This window comes from Hemicordylus capensis, chromosome 1, assembly GCF_027244095.1.
Source record: "Hemicordylus capensis ecotype Gifberg chromosome 1, rHemCap1.1.pri, whole genome shotgun sequence".
NCBI classification, from domain to species: Eukaryota; Metazoa; Chordata; class Lepidosauria; order Squamata; family Cordylidae; genus Hemicordylus; species Hemicordylus capensis.
Genome location: NC_069657.1, coordinates 249,953,327 through 249,972,059, shown reverse-complemented (window position 1 = coordinate 249,972,059; position 18,733 = coordinate 249,953,327). Strand labels below are relative to the sequence as shown.

General features: G+C 44.4%; 1 protein-coding gene across 4 annotated transcripts; it reads left to right on the top strand.

Moving 5' to 3' along the window:
• The first annotated feature begins 2,981 nt into the window (after positions 1-2,981).
• On the top strand, positions 2,982-18,278 carry FAM161A (FAM161 centrosomal protein A). 4 transcript variants are annotated; one of them, XM_053284267.1, is made up of 7 exons: positions 3,000-3,409; positions 8,371-8,603; positions 11,433-12,614; positions 13,727-13,894; positions 14,072-14,171; positions 15,876-15,988; positions 18,034-18,278. In XM_053284267.1, exons 1-7 carry the CDS (start codon positions 3,269-3,271, stop codon positions 18,242-18,244), a joined length of 2,148 nt encoding a protein of 715 aa, XP_053140242.1. In that variant the 5' UTR covers positions 3,000-3,268; the 3' UTR covers positions 18,245-18,278. The 4 variants fall into 4 exon arrangements, with proteins under 4 accessions (XP_053140244.1, XP_053140242.1, XP_053140241.1 ...); XM_053284266.1 differs by having other exon boundaries at positions 3,001-3,409; positions 15,876-16,036; XM_053284269.1 differs by lacking the exon at positions 13,727-13,894 and having other exon boundaries at positions 2,982-3,101; positions 15,876-16,036.
• The last annotated feature ends 455 nt before the right edge of the window (positions 18,279-18,733 follow it).

The window sequence follows — 18,733 nt, the reverse complement described above, 5'->3', positions numbered from 1 at the left end:
CTGGCATCCTGCACGAACTACAAATATCCTAGGACACACCTCAGAATTGTACGAGAATCAGTATACAAAGATTCCATAGATGGTGTGCAGGGATTCCTCAGGTTGCCAGAGAGTAGAAAGTTTCAAAAACCATTGTTCTGCCCAGACTAAGTCTACAGGAACACACCAAAGCCAATATGGGTTCAAAAATTAGTTACACTCTGATGTTGAAAAACAACTGTTTCTGGTCACCCCCCCCCTCCAGTCTATTTATCTAGTCTAGCTAATCTATCTCACAGTTGCAGGGGCAGCAACAACAGGAGAGTACGTCATTATGTTTTGCCTTTGGGCTTCCCGAAGGCATCTGGTGGGCCACTGAGTGAAACAGGATGCTGGGCTAGATGGGCCTTAGGCCTGACCCAGCCAGACTGTTCTTATGTTCTTAAACTTGCCTCAAGTAAGGGGGAGGGGGGATCCACTTCAAGATCATTTTTCCTCATAAGTTTATCTTTAAGAGTATAATATGACCTATTTTATAAAATAGCAAAGAAAACCCTACATGGCAAGTGGTTCTTCAGAAATTATGGATATTTACTTTGACTAACCAAAGGGTGTGTGTATGACTAAAGTGATCTGTTAAAATCACTAACATTGAAATAGCATAAGAATTGGTAATAAGCAAACAAGGTTTGGCGTGCTTCTCAACTGATAAAGTTACTGAGATCACTTTCAAAATTAGGATGACAGAACCTTCTTAAAAATAACAATTGGTCCCTTTGAATAAGAAAAGCAACTTAAAATAATCACTAATAACCAAATTTGACTTTTAAAGTTTGCACACAAAGCAAAAATTATTGAAATTGAAGTATGACTGATAAGTTATAGGTGATGCCACTCAGCGCGTGCTAATTTCTGTCGGTATAGGATTGTGAAAGCTTGATAAAGGATGAGGAAATGGTTTACACAAGTAAGCTAGGCAGAGAATCATTTGTTCAGCACTTCTTGAATTTCAAATTTGGAACTAGAAATTTCAGAGTGTTTGCAGCTGCATTCAAATGGAAGGATATGAATATTCACTGTTGCAGTATGAGGCTAAACTCAGCTCACTCTAACCTAAATGAGAGGATATAACTGAATCCACTTCTATGCAAATTCATTCTGTGATGATCTAAAGTAGCTGTTGGATTGTTCCTGTTGCTGTGGTTGAAATTTATATATACAGTTCTTCACCTGCTATGTTCCTTAACTTTAAATTGCTTAAGCATATTCTTCCCACACTTAAGTGCATGTTTTATTAGGTGGAAATGCTGCTTTTTTTTCATGTGGTGATGATGCAGTTCAAGTTTGTTTCTGGGTCACACAGCAACAATGGAGCCAGCCAACATAGTGTCTCAACCTTGTTAACCAACGGGTTACTATCTACTTGGTAGACAATAGCCAATTTTGTACATACCAAGGAGGAGAAAACTTTATAGTTACAAGAAGCTTTATTGAATTCTGCAGAGTTAACAAAGTGACCGTCTAGGGGATAGTTCCCAAAGACAAGACGGACCCAAGATGGTGTCCGTCCAAAGCTTTTATACAACAATTGATACATCTGAATACATCATCATTCACAACAAGCCAGCCAGGTAGTCCGGCAGTACAACTCCATATTAGGCCAACAGGCTTACAGTACTACCATTGTTAAAGGAGTGCTTATGCAGCTTTTGAGGAGGCAGTTCAGATACCAGCATCATCACCTCTCCTGACCAGTAGGCCAGAACAAAGCAAGGCATAGAGTATACATACTATGTTGCAAGTTACAAGGTCTGCAAGGCACAGAGTATGAGAACCAAAGCATACTAAGCAGATTCTTTCCCACTGACATACATTCAGGAATACAAGATGGAGGGGACTCTTGCTCTCTTCAGCTACCATCAAAATGGTGTAGCAAGAGCTCAGTTCTCCATTAACTATACCCTAGGATCAATACATATCTATCAATATGAAATGCTTAGATTCATAGGTAACAACACGACTGGTGAATGAGGACAGTATCTTTATAAGATCTGAAGAATTTGATCCTGAACAGCTGGAATAACATGCACTACTTTTAAATGTATACCTAGAAAGTAAAGTGGGGGCAAATAATTAGTCATTTGCAAATGTGTGTAATGAAGCCTTCTGTATTATAATAAAAGAGAAAAGCAGTCTTGAAGAGCAGTGGGTGCTTTTTCCACTCAAAAGTGTACCCCTCCCCCCCGGGGCCTAGGTGAATGCGTACCTATGTAAGTGCACATGGGGAATTCTACAGAGACACAAGCAATTGAGAAAAACATTCATTAGAGGGGAGAGGTTAAGCAGTCTCACCAGCATTCAAAACCACAGCCTCCTGAGGCTTAAAAAAATAATGATGCATTGTTGTGATTTGCTCCTGAGAATGCAACAAATGTGTTTGTACCTATAATTGGTTTGTAATTATGAAAGTTTCATAGTTTCTCAGTACTGAGAGCCAGAGTGGTATAGTGGTTAGAGTGCTGGACTAGGACCGGGAGACCAGAGTTCAAATCCCCATTCAGCCATGAAACTAGCTGGGTAATTCTGGGCCAGTCACTTCTCTCTCAGCCTAACCTACTTCACAGGTTGTTGTGAAAGAGAAACTCAAGTATGTAGTACACCGCTCTGGGCTCCTTGGAGGAAGAGCGGGATATAAATATATTAATAATAATAATAATAATAATTAATACTGGTTTTAAGACTGATCTCCTTGCCTCAGTAACACAGGCAGAGCAGCTCAAGCCTTTGCCTAGCCTGCAATATGGGGATGTCTCAGGAAATAATATTGCAGGTTTTCCCCCCTCGTGCCGAAAAAGCGGTTTCTAGAACAAACTTTTAAAAAACCCACAAAAACCCCAAAGCAACAAGACTCGAAAGAACCTGACCAGCTAGTTTTCTTCTACTTTTGGGGGGCCGGGGTGGTGACGACTACAGGCTCTTATTAAGTCACAATTGGAATAGAACGCTGGGTTTCTGCATTGCCTGCTCAGCGCGGGATAGATAACTCACGTCTTCTGCCCTGGGGGATAGAAATGAAAGAAAACATGGCGTCCAAAGTAACCTAGAAGCCCCACCTCCAGGCGGTGAGTGGTCAGTTTAAGACGCTGTGTATAGACTCTAAGTGCAGCTTCGCTCTGCAGCGAAGGTATACTGTCCTGTTGGAGATGCCGTAGCGTCCCCAGTAACCGACAGGGGCCTTGACAGCTAAGCAGGGTCGGCGCCTAGTTCCCATCCTTGGAGGAGGAGGGCCATGGACGCGGCGCATAGAGCTGCTTTGCTCACGGCCTCCTGTCTCCATACGCCGGTCAACCCGCGCACCAGAGCACCGGTCGCGCTGTACGAACGGGAACCAGGCAGGCTCATGGCCAGGGGAGGCGGCGGCGAGCGACAGGTAGGTCAGGAGCGGCTGCCGCCGCGGCCAGGCCGAAGCGCCTCTCTTTCTCTGAATCCTTGGCTGCTGCTCCCTGGGACAGTGATTGCTTGCTGCCACCTAGTGGTAAGAGGGGGTAATACGCAGAGGCTCCGGCTGAGCAGCACTTGGGACGAATTTGCCTCTGCTAGGAACAGAGAAAAGTCTCTTGCGCCATTGACAGTGTGTTATGCTGGCGCTGTTTTCTCACGCTGGAAAAAAGCCTCACGTGTGGAATGCGTACCCTTGACTCGATTGTTAAAAGCAAAGGGAAAAGAACATGGGAGAAAATGAGAAGCCTAGACTATTTGGGCAGGAGCTTTCCCAAGCAACGGATTTAGGCACATAGGAAACTGCCACATACTGAGTCAGACCATGGGTCCATCTAGTTCAGTATTGTCTACACAGACTGGCAGCGGCTTCTCCAAGGTTACAGGCAGGAATCCCTCTCAGCCCTGTCTTGGAGATGCCAGGGAGGGAACTTGGAACCTAGATGCTCTTCCCAGAGTGGCTTCATCCCCTGAGGGGAATATCTTGCAGTGCTCACACATGTAGCCTCCTGTTCATATGCAATCAGGGCTGACCCTGCTTAGCTAAGGGGACAAGTCATGCTTGCTACTGCAAGATCAGATCTCCTCTCCTCTCTTTGCTGCTGCTTCAGATGGTGTTTGGGGTGGTTGGGTTGTTTGCAGTGGAGGGATTATTTGTGTGAGCAGCTTTTCCAAATGCCTCTGTAACAAACTATCCAGAGAACGTAGTAGGACGCCATCCAAGTAGATTACAACTCTCAAGTAGTAAAGCTAATCCCCACCCCCACTTCCCCTTGTTGGGCTCTTGGGTTCTTATCAGCTTCATGAGACAAGAATTATGATCAGGCTCTGAAGCCTGATCCAGTCACTGCATTTACAAGCTGAGAAAAACTCCACCTGAACGTTTCTTTCATTCAACGGTTAAGCCATTTTTGCCTAAGAAAATCTTACCTACCACTCTTCCACCAGAAGATGGAAGATTCCTACCAAATAGTTTAGGCTTGCCCCTCTCCCTTTTCCCTCCTTGTGCCAAGCTTGAATGGCTGTGTGACTGCTAATCATTTAATTGGTGATGCTTCCCCCCTGCCCTGCTCCCATGATGAAACCTTCACCTGCTGGATTTGTGGCCATTACATCCCTTGGTTTGCAGCCAAAGTGGTAACTCTTCCTGGTGTTGGGATGATATAGTAGAAACTAGTGACACCTTCCCCACACGCTGAGCTTGGTCCACTTCTGTTAAGTGTGAGGAGGCTGCATGCCATGACAGGCCTTGTAAATCCTGGTCAGGCCTTCCCCTCTCTTTCTGTCTCTCCCCTGTGCTTGACTGAGAGTGAATGGAGGAGGACAACGTTGGGTCCTCAGATGTTATTGGACTTCAACTCCCACAATCCCCTACCAAAGGCCACTGGGTCTGGGGATTATGGGAGTTGAAGTCCAATAACATCTGGGGACCCAATGTTGAGAATCCCTGGGATAAATCTTCCAAAGTGTGAATGGTGTAAGGTCCCTCACCTCTTCCTCATGCTGGCTGAGAACAGAAATGAGTTCATTATTGTGACATCAACTTACCCTCACTTTGAGCATGAAGTATAATGGGAAGGGGAAGGAAATCTTTCATTCATTGAGTTATATTCTTGCATTTTAAGAATAAGCTGCCTTATTTAAGAACAAGGATGGGTTTTAAACAATAAGACATAAATAGACACTTGTATGTAAACATGTACCATCAGCGAAAGCACATATCTTACAAGTTAGGGAACATTCAAAATTATTTAGCTTAAGGAAAAATTTGAGAAATGGGTTATTTATGGCTACTGTGTCCTCTCCCCCCCCTGCATTTATATGCAGATGTATATGTATTTGTGAACATGTGTAAAGCGTAGGTAGCAGGGGCGTAGCAAGGTTGGAGTGGCTCAGAGACAAGATTTTAAAATGCGCCCCCCCCACTGAAGCTCAGCTCATGAAGTAAAGAAATCTTAAATGAAGCTGAATAGTGGTAACAAAAAGCATCCTCTCTAATAAAACGCTTGGTGTCCATCCGTGGACGGGCACCAAGCGTGTGTTCGTGCCTCCCTGCCCTGTTCTGCGCCTGCGCGAAGCGCAGGCGCAGAACAGGGCAAGGGAGACACGCTCGCTGGTACCCGGCGGACATCTTGGGCGGCCAGAAGCGGCTGCTCAGAAGAAGCCGGGAAGAGGCGGCGAGGGAAACGGCGGGGCCAGAAGCGGCCGCCGCGAAGATAGGAAAGAGGCGGAGGGGAAAGAGGCGGCGGGGGAAGCCGGCCGAGGTGGTGGTGGAGCCGCCGCCGAGGCCTGGCGTCGCCGCTAAAGCCGGCCAGGGGGAAAACTTTGGGGCCCGACTTCCCCACACTAGAGCCCGACATCCCCGCACCCCCCCCCATGAACAAGGGCCAACATGGCCCAGGAAAATGCCACCGCGGCGGCCGCCGCCAACCGCCCTCCCAGTAGCCCGATCCCGCCTTCCCCGCTCCCCCACACATGAACAAGGGCCAACATGGCCCAGGAAAATGCCTCTGCGGCCGCCGCCGCCAACCGCCCACCCAGCTGCCCGAGACCTCCTTACCCAAAGAAGAACCAACCCCGACGACCGAGGAAAAAGGAGCTCACAAAAAGAGCTCCTCTCTCGGCAAAGACACTGCCCAGACTGCCGCTGGGCGTCCTTTACGCCCAATGCAACAGTCCGGGAAGAGGCTTGCCCGAGAAATGAGCTCTGCTTGCAAGCTCCTTTCTCCGTCGCGTTCAAAACAGTGAGTAAAGTTGCCAGGTTGGGGGGGGGAGCGCAAGACTCTTCTGGGCAGGGGGAGGGCAAGTGGGGGAGGGGGGAGGGCAAGAGGGAGGGTTGGAGGGGGGAGGGCAAGAGGGAATGGGGCAGGGAGGAGGGCAAGAACGAGTGGGGCAGGGGGAAAGAGGGAGGGCCAAGAGGGAGTGGGTCAGGGTAGAGGGGCAAGAGGGAGTGGGGCATGGGGAGGGGAGAGGGCAAGAGGGAGTGGGGCAGGGGGGAAGAGGAAGGGCAAGAGGGAGTGGGGCAAGAGGGAGTGGGTCAGGGGGGAGGGGGGAGGGCAAGAGGGAGTGGGGCAGGACGAGGAGAAAGGGCAAGAGGGAGTTAGGCAGGGGGAGGGGGAAGGGAAGGGCAAGAGGGAGTAGGGTGGCAGGAGGGACTGGGGCAGGAGGCTGACAGGAAGGGGAGGGTGTGAGCGGGGTGGGAGGGGGAGGAAGAGAGGCCAGAGTGTGGGGCAGGAGGGAGGGTGGGACAGGAGAGACAAACAAACACACACACACACACAAAGAAAAAAAAGATGAAGAACACATAAAGGGGGGTAAAAAGGCTAGCGCCCGTTGTTATAACGGGCTTAAAAATACTAGTAGATTTATATTTACACACACACACACACACACACACACACACACACACATCCTATGTGCCACAATAGAACATCATCCCAAATTATTTTTTAAAAGGTTTTGTAAATTGTGGACGATGCAAGTCATTTAATGGTACTAGAGAAAGACATGCTGTTCTGGTAGCTCCAGGTCTTAACACTCACATCAATTTCGGAGGATGAATACAACTGAAGGAAGCCCGGGCAGATGTGCGGCTGGGGAATCGGTCATGTGACTTGCCTCTGGGGGCTCCCCAAGGCAGTTGGCCCCCAGACAACTGTCTCCCCTTGCCCGATTATAGTTACGCCCCTGGTAGGTAGTATAATTGTAGAGAGGGTGGTATCAGCTTATTTAGAAAAGCATATGCCAGATGGTATTCCTGTATCAAACCTGGACAAATCTCTTAATGAGCTTTATACCAAAGAAGCTGAAATGTCTGAGCCGATGTACAGCTAAACAGAAAAGTGCACAATGTTTCAGTTATAGCCTTTCTTGAAATGCAATTCTTTGCCAAAGATTAGGGGGGCGGGAAGAGAGAGATTTTGCATAGCAGTGCTAAGCTCTTTCATGGACTTACTACACATGCTATTTTATATACAGTGGGCAATATCCAGACCAGTTAGTCATGATTAAACACCACTGGAGTCCATGAGACAAGTTAGTCATGACTAATTTTAAGTCCCATTAATTTCAAATAAAGACTTAGTCATGACTAATGTAGATGGATGTTACCCAGTCTGTGTTACAATCCAATTCTCTATGTCAGTGCTCTGTTCCTAGAGTGCCTTGGCACAAAAGATCTCCTATTCCATGGTTGATGGTAGGTGCTGCCACCGACACCCAATTTAGAAATAATCTGTACTCCTAGTACACAAGTCTTTCGTGCGTCACTGGAAGGATCCTCGTGTGGTATTGGGAGCCAGTGTGATGTAGTGGTTAGAGTTTTGGACTAGGACCGGGGAGACCTGAGTTCAAATCCCTATTCAGCCATGGAATTCATTGGGTGACTATGGGCCAGTCACATATCTTTCAGCCTAACCTACCTCACAAGGTTTTAGTGAGGATAAACATAAACACGTACAGCACTCAGGGATCCTTGGAATGGGATAGAAATGTTAATAATAATAATAATAATAATAATTAATAATAAAAGAAACAATCCTACAACAGGTGCCTTTACTTATCAAGGAGTAAGTGCTTAGGTTTTTGATGTCATGCATATGTGCTGTAGGAAATGAATAACTGTGCAGACCTGCAGACACTTGTACAATCTGCTTCACCAAAATAAATTGTTTTAGGTTCCGAACAATCTTGCAATATAGATCATTATTACAATTGAGGAGCGTTGACTATAGTATAATGGCATGCAAGTTGGACCTTCCCTTAGTCTAAGCAGACTCAAGGACACACTGAGTTAAGACTTGTCCTTGTGGCACTTGCTGTCTGAACAAATTTCTAGTATTCTAATAAAAATAATGTATCATAGAGATACTAAAACAAACACTTATCTTTTAGGATAGCTTGAACTCTGAGAGAGAGGAGAATTCTGCTGTGCGTGATGATTGCGAAGACTGGATAGACCTCTCCAAAATGTACCTTTCAAATCAAGAATATTATCTGAAGCTGGAAGAGCTGAAGAATGCACATCTGGAAACAATGGCAAAATTGGAAAACATGTATCGGAATAAATTGTATCTAAAAGATGTGCAACCCATAACCAATGTGGATAACTGTAGCATGAGTTATAGGTATGGTTTATAATAATCTTTATTTTTGTGATGTCATTTGTCCATGAAGATGTTAATATTGCAGATATGTTGCTGGTGAATTGGGACACTGATGATCACACCAAAACGTTGTTCCCATTTGTCATACCTGGATATCAAGACAGAGTAAATCAGGGCTTGATTTTTCAAAATGGGAAAAGAATCTTGAATTCTTTGAGAGCTTGGATTCTTTTAGCGCCCATAGGTAGCTTGGACAGAACAGCAGAACTGAAATAACTTGAATGTATTATTCCTTTGAGATTTTTCACTTCAGTCACTACTGTTTCTAAGTAAAGTGTGCCGTCAAGTCGATTTTGACTCCTGGTGCCCACAGAGTCCTGTGGTTTTCTTTGGTAGAATACAGGAGGGGTTTACCATTGCCTCCTCCTGTGCAGTATGGGATGATGCCTTTTAGCATCTTCCTATATCACTGCTGCCCGATATAGTACCAGTGGGGATTCGAACCGGCAACCTTCTGCTTGTTAGTCAAGCATTTCCCCTAAACATGGGTTCAAATATCTGGTTTTTAAATTTGGCATTAATTTGTTTTAAGTGTCCTTGTGTAGAATAAGCAGCTTAATCTAATGAAAAACATAACTGGCTCTACCCTTGTGATTTACAATAGGTTTTTATATTAGATGAAAGGTAATTGCATAACATACGATGTTATGGGCAGGAGCCAAGATGACGACAAGTTAGCTATGTTTATTCAGAGCTCCTCCGTTTGCTTTGCTTTGCTTTTTTGGGTGGTGGGGGGTGGGATAGGCTATTATTTCACTTGGTTTTCAACTCTGGCTGCTTTTAGTTTAGAAAACGCAATGTTTAGAGAACAAAATACGTTATGCCAGGAAATGATATAACTTCCCTAAACGCCTGCCTGGAGGTGGTAATTGGCTGGTTGAGGATCACAAACTAAAGCTGCATCCAGATAAGATGGAGGTGCTGATTGTGGGGAGTCGGGATTCAAGATATGGTTTCGATCTGCCTGTTCTGGATGGAGTTATACTCCCCGAGAAAGACCAAGGAGCCTGGGAGTGCTTCTCCTGGGTCCAAAATTTTCTCTGGTTTCTCAGGTTGAGGTAGTGGCCAGGAGTGCTTTTTTAATCAGCTTGGAGCAGTTTGGAGTTAAGAATTGAAACCTTGGCCATGCTGAACTCCAGTTAACTTGTACACCTGAACTGGGCCTAATTGTGGTTAGGACTAGCCAGGTTTTCTGCTTACCCCCCAATTTGAAACTGAGGTTATTTTACTACAAAAGGTGGACTATACAATCTGTAAATAAATGTCAGAGTGGGTGTAATGGTTAGGAGCTTGGCTTAGCCATGGTTAAGCCTGACACTCCAGAAAGGGATGGGGAGGGAGCACAGAGTTCTGTTGTCAGTTTCTGACTCTCTCACCCATGGCCAGTCAATTGGCAGCATTGCATCTCCACTGACCCCAAGCTAAACACATTCCTAAATAAGTCCTTTACTGATTAGAATTAAACTGTATATATTGTAAATTGATTGAAAATGTTATTACACATGTACACAAAACCCCTTTTGTAATGTATATCCAAATTTGTGACACAAATATTGAAATGGGACTATTAGTGTTGCCTCTTGGGATCTTTTGGAAAGGCTCTTCTACTAATGCATGGTTGATTGGTTGGTTTCAAACATTTATATCCCACATTTGCTATGCTCAAGACAGTGTAGAACATTCATTAAAAACAAGACATCATTATAATACAGAAGATAACAATAAAAGCAGACTAGAAGGCAAACCTAAAACAGAGGCAAGTTAATATAGCAGAGCTGAAAGGACCCTCAGTACAAATTGAAAGCCACTTTAAGAAATTGATTTTTAAATGGCACCAAAAGCAAAAGACCGAACATAAGAGACTTTATGCCTAATGTTTAGCCAAAGGTTTTAGAGCACTGAGCAGATATTCCCTAGATCACATTCTAAAATGAACATTCTGCTGTGCTGATATGACCCGTTGCTGGCAACCTAACTACCAAAGTGTATGTGTAAATAGCAGCTTTGCACATGCAGCAGTGTTACTGCCCCCAGGAGCTCCATCAATTCCCTTATGCATCGTTTTTGTGCAATGGGGCTAGTGGGTGGAAAAATGCTGCACAGCAGAAACATGCGGATCCCCTCAGGGACATATTTCTGGAAGTGGAAAAGTACTTTTGGAGAGAGGGGAGAACAGCAAAAATAACCCTCCCCCGGTGCATGTTTAGCTACTTAGCAACACTCTGGGCTGAGCTCCGAGACAGCAAGACCTTAGCTCCTGTTTTACACATCTGTGAATTTTAATATAAAGGACTAATGTAACTACTTGATTTTAATTGATGTTGAATTAGGACATTTTATTCCATTGCTTATGTTGAATTTTACCTAACATCAAGGGTGCAACACCCTGATATACAAAAATAGCAGCAGCAGCAGCAACAAAAATCTATGGGTCCATACAAGCATGCTCTATCCAAGATTCTCCATACATTTCACACTCAAAGGAGTTATTTAGGGAGGTAAACTAATGTAAGAGAACATCCCACATCCGTTATTTCTGTTCTGAAAAGTTTGTCTAGGTTATCTGCTTTGCAGAGAGCTGTTCCTCAGGTGCTCAATGATGAAGGTAAGCTGGGACAGGTAGACCCATATCCTCTGCATTGGCAATATTCTATAGACTTGAACCTCCCTGTAGAGTCTTCTCATTTCTCTTATACATCAAGGCAGGAATCTCCATAATATCTTTATTCAATCTGGTTATATTTCACTGTTTCTAGAAAATTAACTTTCACACCGTTGTTGCCTTTTTAGATCTACATGGGAGAAGAGCTCATTTCACCCTCAGAATATACGTAAATCATTTTCTGAGCCTGAGTTAAACAATTCTTTCCATTCAAATTCATCTGATGTGTCTGATCAAGAATTAGAATTAGAAAATGTTAGTGAAGGAGGTGGATCGCTAATTGGTAAAGAACAAATTGATAATGTGTGGGATGAGCTTTCTCTGGAGAATTATTCCCATCGTACCAAAAGTATTGCATCCAAACTGCAGAGCTTAAAGAAGAGCAAGAGGAAGAAGAAAAACTGGTCCCCAATGGTCACAGTCCCTGAGCCTTTCCAGATGACTATTAGAGAAGCTAAGAAGAAAAAACAGAACATCAAGTCCAAGTCACTGATTGAACTGGAAAATAGCTTCCTGAAGAAACAATTAGAGGAGGAAGCAGAATGTCAAAAAAAATTCCGAGCCAATCCAGTGCCTGCTTATGTCTTTGTCCCACTATATCATGAAATAATGCAGCAAAATGAAGAACGTAGAAAGTCAATTAGAGAAAGAAGGAGAGAGATCCTTCTAGCCTCTCAAAAGCCATTTCAATTTATTGAAAGAGAAGCACAAAAGAAAGAAATGAGGAAAATGCAACTGAGAGACCTTTCTGAACCTGAAAAGAAAAAAGTATTCAAAGCAAAGCCAGTTCCTAAATTTGTTTACAGTTCAGAAGTCAACGAGAAACTAAAGGAAGAAGAGCTCTATAGAGAAATTAGAATTCGAGTAAGATCTGAAGAGCTTCTGCGTAATTCCTCTCTTCCCAACAGCAGATTAGGAAACAGAGGAGCTGATAAGCACAGACAGCAAGATTGCCTAGAACAGAGTGAAGAATTGGAGCACAAACCAAGGACCAAACTCAAGATCCCAGATTTTGAAAAGTTACACCAAAAATTCCAGAAGCAGCTTCAGAAACAGAAGAATGTGAAAAACATCACAGTCTGTGAACCCTTCAAGCTCCATACACGAACTATCCCATCCAAAAAAGAGAGAATTCTTGAGGACATCCAAATGGATGAAGAAAGGTTAAAGGAAACACGTTGGCCTTATGCCTCTTCAAGATGTAAACCTGAAATGAGGTCTTTGAACACAAATTCATATCCTTTGGGATGTGAAGAGTCTACATTTCCAAAAATCACTAAATCTACAAGGCGACGATTGAAAGCTTTAAGGTGAGCTCTTCATTCACTCGGACTGGTGCAGGCCTCATAGTGAATCCCAAATGGTTTGTAGAGACCAAAAACATTTTGGTATGGTCAGATAACAAATATTTGTTGGGTTATTGCTATATTTTTTCAGTGAAGTGTTAACATTGTTACCAGTGTCCAGAGATGTTGTGAAACTCTTCTTAACCTGTTGAGTCTGAATTCAAGACGTTTGAAACAACCTTGAAAGCAAAGGACTTCAGGTAGATGTTGTGTATGTAATGAATTGCTCCCAGTAGGGACCAGTTAGCCTACTGTTGACCTCATACTTGTAGTGAAGGAGCTTGAAAACTCAAGGTAGATTTCAGGTAATGTGGAACCACCACATTTACATTCTGCTCACTTCTGCTGTTTGCACACCAAAGTGAAGGCCACTATTCATATGTAGACATGTCTAGCTGCAAATATTTGCAAAGGAAAGGTGATTGTCCTCCTCTCCCCTTGTCTTGCTCTTTGTTGAGTATAAGTGGAAGGGGAATTGGTATGGGTGGGGGAGCAGCCTCCTTCATGCCTTTGCCCTCCATTTCCCTCTCTCCTGTGTTACCAGCTGAGTCCTAATGTGCACAGGGACAATACAGGAAAGAATGACAATACAGGAAAGGAATTCACCCCATTGGGTGAATGTACCCAATGGGAGCAGGCAGCAGAGACAGGCCTTGGGACCCCACTCCAGATTTGGTGAAGTGAGTCCATGTGAGAGATGCCTCCATAGCAACAGTTCACACATAGACCCTTTGGGTGCTACTATCACTGAACCAAGACTGATGGAGCTGACTATTCTTCCAGTCATAACAGGTTTAATTCAATAACAGGTTGAGGTCCACACGTGAGATACTACATAAGGTCCAAGGGTCTTCTGGGCCCAGTGGTCTTCGTGCAGTGGTGATGGCTGCAGTTGCCCATCCTGGGTATCCTGTGCATGGGTGACTACGTTCTGTAACAGGCTAAACAAGCTGCTATTATATATACACAAACAATGGATCAAAGGACATCATTTCTTGATTAGTATGGGTATATCCTTCTTACAAAAGCCTTTCAGATTTTAGTTGTATTTAGGCTTAGTTTATTTTCTCATTCAGGGATTCAGCTGAGGAAAAAAGAAAACTGGAAGACGAGCAGAATAGAAATAGAACCAAACAGAAAGAAAGAGTGAGGAAGCTACAGAGACTTATAACCACTCGAGCTGAGGCAAATGATCCACATCTAAGCCTGGCTCAGATGTATAAGTCTAAGTTAAAAGTCTTCAGGTATTCTGTTTTGTGTCTCCCAGATCCTGACCCTCTAGGTGCAAGATCATTAGTGCAGTAGCAGATACTTGCAGCTTGTAACATAGATTACTCCTGCTCCTTCCATTTTTATTTTGTTTTAAAAGCTTACAATTAAATCCTATACCATTTCCATGTCATGGTATATTAAAAAAACAGGAAACATGAAAAGCAGAGAATGAAAGAATATCTGCAGGAACTGGAAGAAATGGAAGAAAGGGTGGAAAAGAGGCCACTGTTATTGGAAAGAGCAACGCAGGTTATTGACTTGTCTCTCATTTCTTTGCTGAATGTATCTCCTTCCACTGGGCTGTCCTCTTCCATTTTCATCTGATGTTCAATAATTATTCTTAAGGGGATGCAAGTGACCCAACTTTCCCAAGTATCAGTCTCCCATTGCATCATTCTTGTAGGCCGCATTTGATTGAAAAGCTGAAGAAGACCTGGGTGGGTTCAACCAAGTATGCAAATAGACCCCCAAAGAACCCACCACCATATATAATAGCCTAAAAGGTTATGCTCTAAAAGTATGGATGTTTGGAGGCATTCTATACTTTGATATTTTTGCAAGTTCCATGCATACTTTAAGAGCATGACATTTTAGGCTATTATACGGTGGTGGGTTCTTTTGGGGTCTATCCGGCCTCATTTGATTGATCAATGCTTTCTATACCACCAGTGGTTACTGCTTCCCTGCTTACAGTGGTGTGCCCAGAAGAAGCTGGCTTGATTTTATGCTGCATTCCTGACTCCTCAAGTCACAGTGCAAAGAACAGAGGAGATGCCATTTCACTCAACCTGAATTCTGTGCACACATAACCTGAGCATATAATATGGTTGCTGCCAGAGCTGTGGACATCAAATTATAAATTTCCCTGTGCTGTACTTAATATAATTCAATTTGAACTATATATGCCACACTTTGCTTTCTGATAGGGATGAGCATGAAGCGTTTCGTAAACATCCGGGGGGCGGGGCAGAGAGTGGGTGCTTTATAAGGAGGAAGGCAAGTCCTACTTGCCCTCTATGGCCCCTCTGCTGCCCCAGCGCAGTGCTGTCAGGATTAAATGCCATGCATGCGGCTGCAGGGCTCCTCCCAGCAGCCCGTGGGTGGTGTCGGCACAGAAATTTATCATTTATTTATTTATTTGATTTCTATACCGCCCTTCCAAAAATGGCTCAAAAAATGGCGAAAAAGCCCGAAACGCTTCATGCACATCCCTACTTTTTCTGACCCCAGGTGGCTAATAGTACTGTTAAAATACATTAAAAATACGTAAATGAAGGATAGAAACAAAGCAGTCAAAACACTAGAGGCAGCATAAAACCAACTCAAACGAACAGCAACCTCAGTTCCACTACAGAGAGCCCTGCATCATTATACCCCAAAGGTTGGCTGAAGGTGTGTTTTTAGTACACGCCTCAAGATCAGGAGGGACACAGCAGTACAGACCTCTTGTGGGAAGGAGTTCCACAGCCTGAGAAGCCCTATCCTGAATGCCACTACATCCTGAGGCTTGTTTGGCAGGCATGTGTAACAGACCCTCCCCGAGGAGCTTAATCCGTGGATAGAATCACGAGGCAGAAGTACAGAGTTAAAGTAGTGGTGCCACAAACTGTATAGGGCATTAAAGATAATAACCAGCACCTTGACCTGTACCTAGTGAGCAGCAGATGAGAAGCCAGTGCAATTCAAATGAGAATAATGTGCTCCGACAGAGAGGCCCCCCTAAGCCATTTAGCTAAATTATTCTGCCGTAGCTGCAGTTTCCACTGTGTGCAGTAATATTCCTTTACATGTGATACAAGAGATGTCTTATATGGCGCAGGGAATGCTTATGTTTTGGAACAAAGCAACTACATATATGCAGAATCAATACATGTGATGAGTTCTTTAAACTTGAGAACATAATGGTTTTTTGTGTCAGTTTTTTAATGATTCTTTCTCTCCTCCTTAATATAGAAAAATGCCCGGATAGCTGCAGAGAAGCATTACTCTGATACACTTCGAGAGCTGGGGCTGTGTGAAGAGTTTGTTTCAAAGAAAGGGCAAACTGCTACAGAAATGCTCTTACGGTACTGTTCCAGTGATGGCTCTGAACATTCAGTAGCAGACACAGGAAGGTAAACTTCACCAATGCCTTTACCCTAGAGTGGCAAGCTAGGAGGCTGACAGTGGCATTCCTTGATCCACAACCCCGCATAAACTTTGTGGAGCATCTGTTTCTGTAGGCTGCCTTCTCTACTTTAATGTTGGCAGAGTTGACATCTTTGTTGAAACGAATGCAGGAAATTTTAAAGCCCTTGTGTCTGCAACTGATTGGTGGATTGGGGAATTGATGGTAAAAGTTCTTGACATGAAGCACATTTTAACAGGCTAATGTTAAGCCCTGCAAACTGTAAACACGTGTTTCCTTGTTACATGGGAGCTGCACATTTAGATAAAGAATAAGCGTACTAAGTAATCACTGGTGGAACTGCTGTAAAATTGCCTTATGTTCTGAATACTTTAAAGAAACAAGTGCACGGAGCTGTGTGTTTGAAATTTCTCCCCACTTTGGATGTCTGATTCTTGTCTAGCTGTGACAAATTGTTAAGGAAGTTAGTGATAGGACACAGGGCAGGAAAGGGCTCTCCTCCTCCAGTTCAGAAGGCAGGGCCAGCCAAACTTGTATCCCCTTCCAAAGATCGTTACCTCCCAGGTTTTGACTGCCTCCTGTTAGAAGGCAGGTTTGCTGGACTCCAGGGCCTTATAGGTAAGAATCCTCACCAGCCAAGAGAGGGCAGAAAACAAGATGGTGGGCTTTTTGCCCCCCCTCCCCGCCCCACTCCAATCATTAGAGGGTGGGCCTGTGACTCTCCCTGTTTCCTCAGCTTCTAATGCCATGAGCAGGTAGCCCTCACTCTCCCACAGCTTTAGCAGGGAACAGAGTGCTCCTCCCCTGCAACTCTACAGCAGAGTGCATTCCTCAAGGGCTTTCCCCCTTTACCTGTTGGCCGTGGTCTCTGGAAGAAAGTAGTGCCAGCAACATAATAAGGTATGAATGCCAGGCCCTCAGTGTGTCCTGAATGCTCAAGAGGCAGAAATAGCAGCAATCATGCAGGCTAGTTACCAGATTCCGCCCCCACCCCGATTCCCCAAGTTTCTCCAGAGTAGGTGCTGGGTGGATAAGTAGGCTTATCCCAGATGCAGGCATAGACTCTGTCCCCCTTTCATGCTTACTCCTTGAATGTTGAAAGTGAGTAAGCCACATAGTTGTAAGGAAGACAACTTTCAAATTACAACAGAAGCTGCAAAGGAGAAATTATAAACATAGAAGAGTAGTGGTGTGAATGTCCTTGCCTAGAATCCAGCTCCATAATGGGTGAGATCACATTCATACCACACACACCCCTTTTAGATTAAGTGAGTAGATTGGGGAACTAGGGGAAGTCCCTTATTTCTATCTACCTCTGAGAGTCTCTCACTCTTTGTTCCAAGTTGACTGTTGCTAGCTGGCAGATATTGTTCTGCCTTGGCAGTTTTTTATTTCCAGAAACTGGGAGGGAACTCCTCTCTGGAAGGAGCTACATGTTTAGTTGGACCTGCCTTTTGAGTTGGAAGAGTTAACTATTTCCTGCCGGCTGTCATACCAACTAAACAGAAGGATTTGCTGAGAGTTTTCCAAGTTCTCATTTCTTAAACCATGTAATTCCTGCGCCCCCACCCCCCAGAACAGGGCCTGTCTTATTTATGCATGACACTGCCAGCAGCATCCTATATTAAATTTTAATTGTTGTGAGCTGATTTGGGAGGCATTTAATAGCAGGAGATCAAAGATTATTTTAACTAGGGGAAAATGCCCATTTTTATAATTGAGTGCTGTTTTCTGTAAAAAGACTTGTTTCCCTTTGCCTACCAAAAAATTAATACTCTACAGTTTAGTAAACAATGCAGCAATCTTCTTGAATGAATTATTAAGTCACCAGTGCAACGATACAACATTATGCCAGTTGCTGAGCTTGTGAACAGCTCTTTGTGGCTGTGATCTGATTAATGAATTTGGGTCTTTTTTTTTTTTTTTAAAGGAGCTAACTATCCTTCAGAGGAGCTGAACATGTCTTCTCTCTCTTTCTTATAGTGATGATGAGAATAAAGTAGATGCACGAGAATCTCGGGGAGAGGAGAAGTCAGGACTTCAGTCTGAAGATGAGGATGAGGACGAGAAGGAAGCCGTGGTGGCCGCGGTGGCAGAGGCTCAGTCATATCACGATGACCAAGATGCTCTTGATTATGAAAATGAAAACTATGAAGAAGATTCAGAAGAAAAATCCACTGATGATGAAGGCTAACTGAAATATATTGCTGCTTTCCTGTTGGCTGTTTTTTGGTGCTTAGAGCTTAATTTATTGTTCCTAGTAAGATACGGGAGGGAGAAAAACCTTGGGGTGCTAATATTTTTTAATGCACTGGTCTACTGTGAGTTTTTAGTTGACATTAGGCATGTGCCTGAAACGTTTCGGAGGCCATTGTAAAGGCCTCCGAAATGTTTCGGCGCGGGGGCGGTATTTGGTGTTTTGGCACGGCGGGGGTAGTACTTTAAGGGCGGGGGAAGGTGTACTCACACACACACCCGCCGCATTTCCCCCACCGGCGCTCTGTAAACTTTAAGCCCCTCGGGGCGGCAGCGTTCCTCCCTGCCGCCCCGTTCCCCCCGTCGGCCGGAAGTTGTGAGCGCGCATCCGTCCTTCTTCCATGTGCGCGCACGCAGCTTCTGGCCACTTCCGGCTGATGGGGGGAACGGGGCGGCAGGGAGGAATGCTGACGCTCCAAGGGGCTTA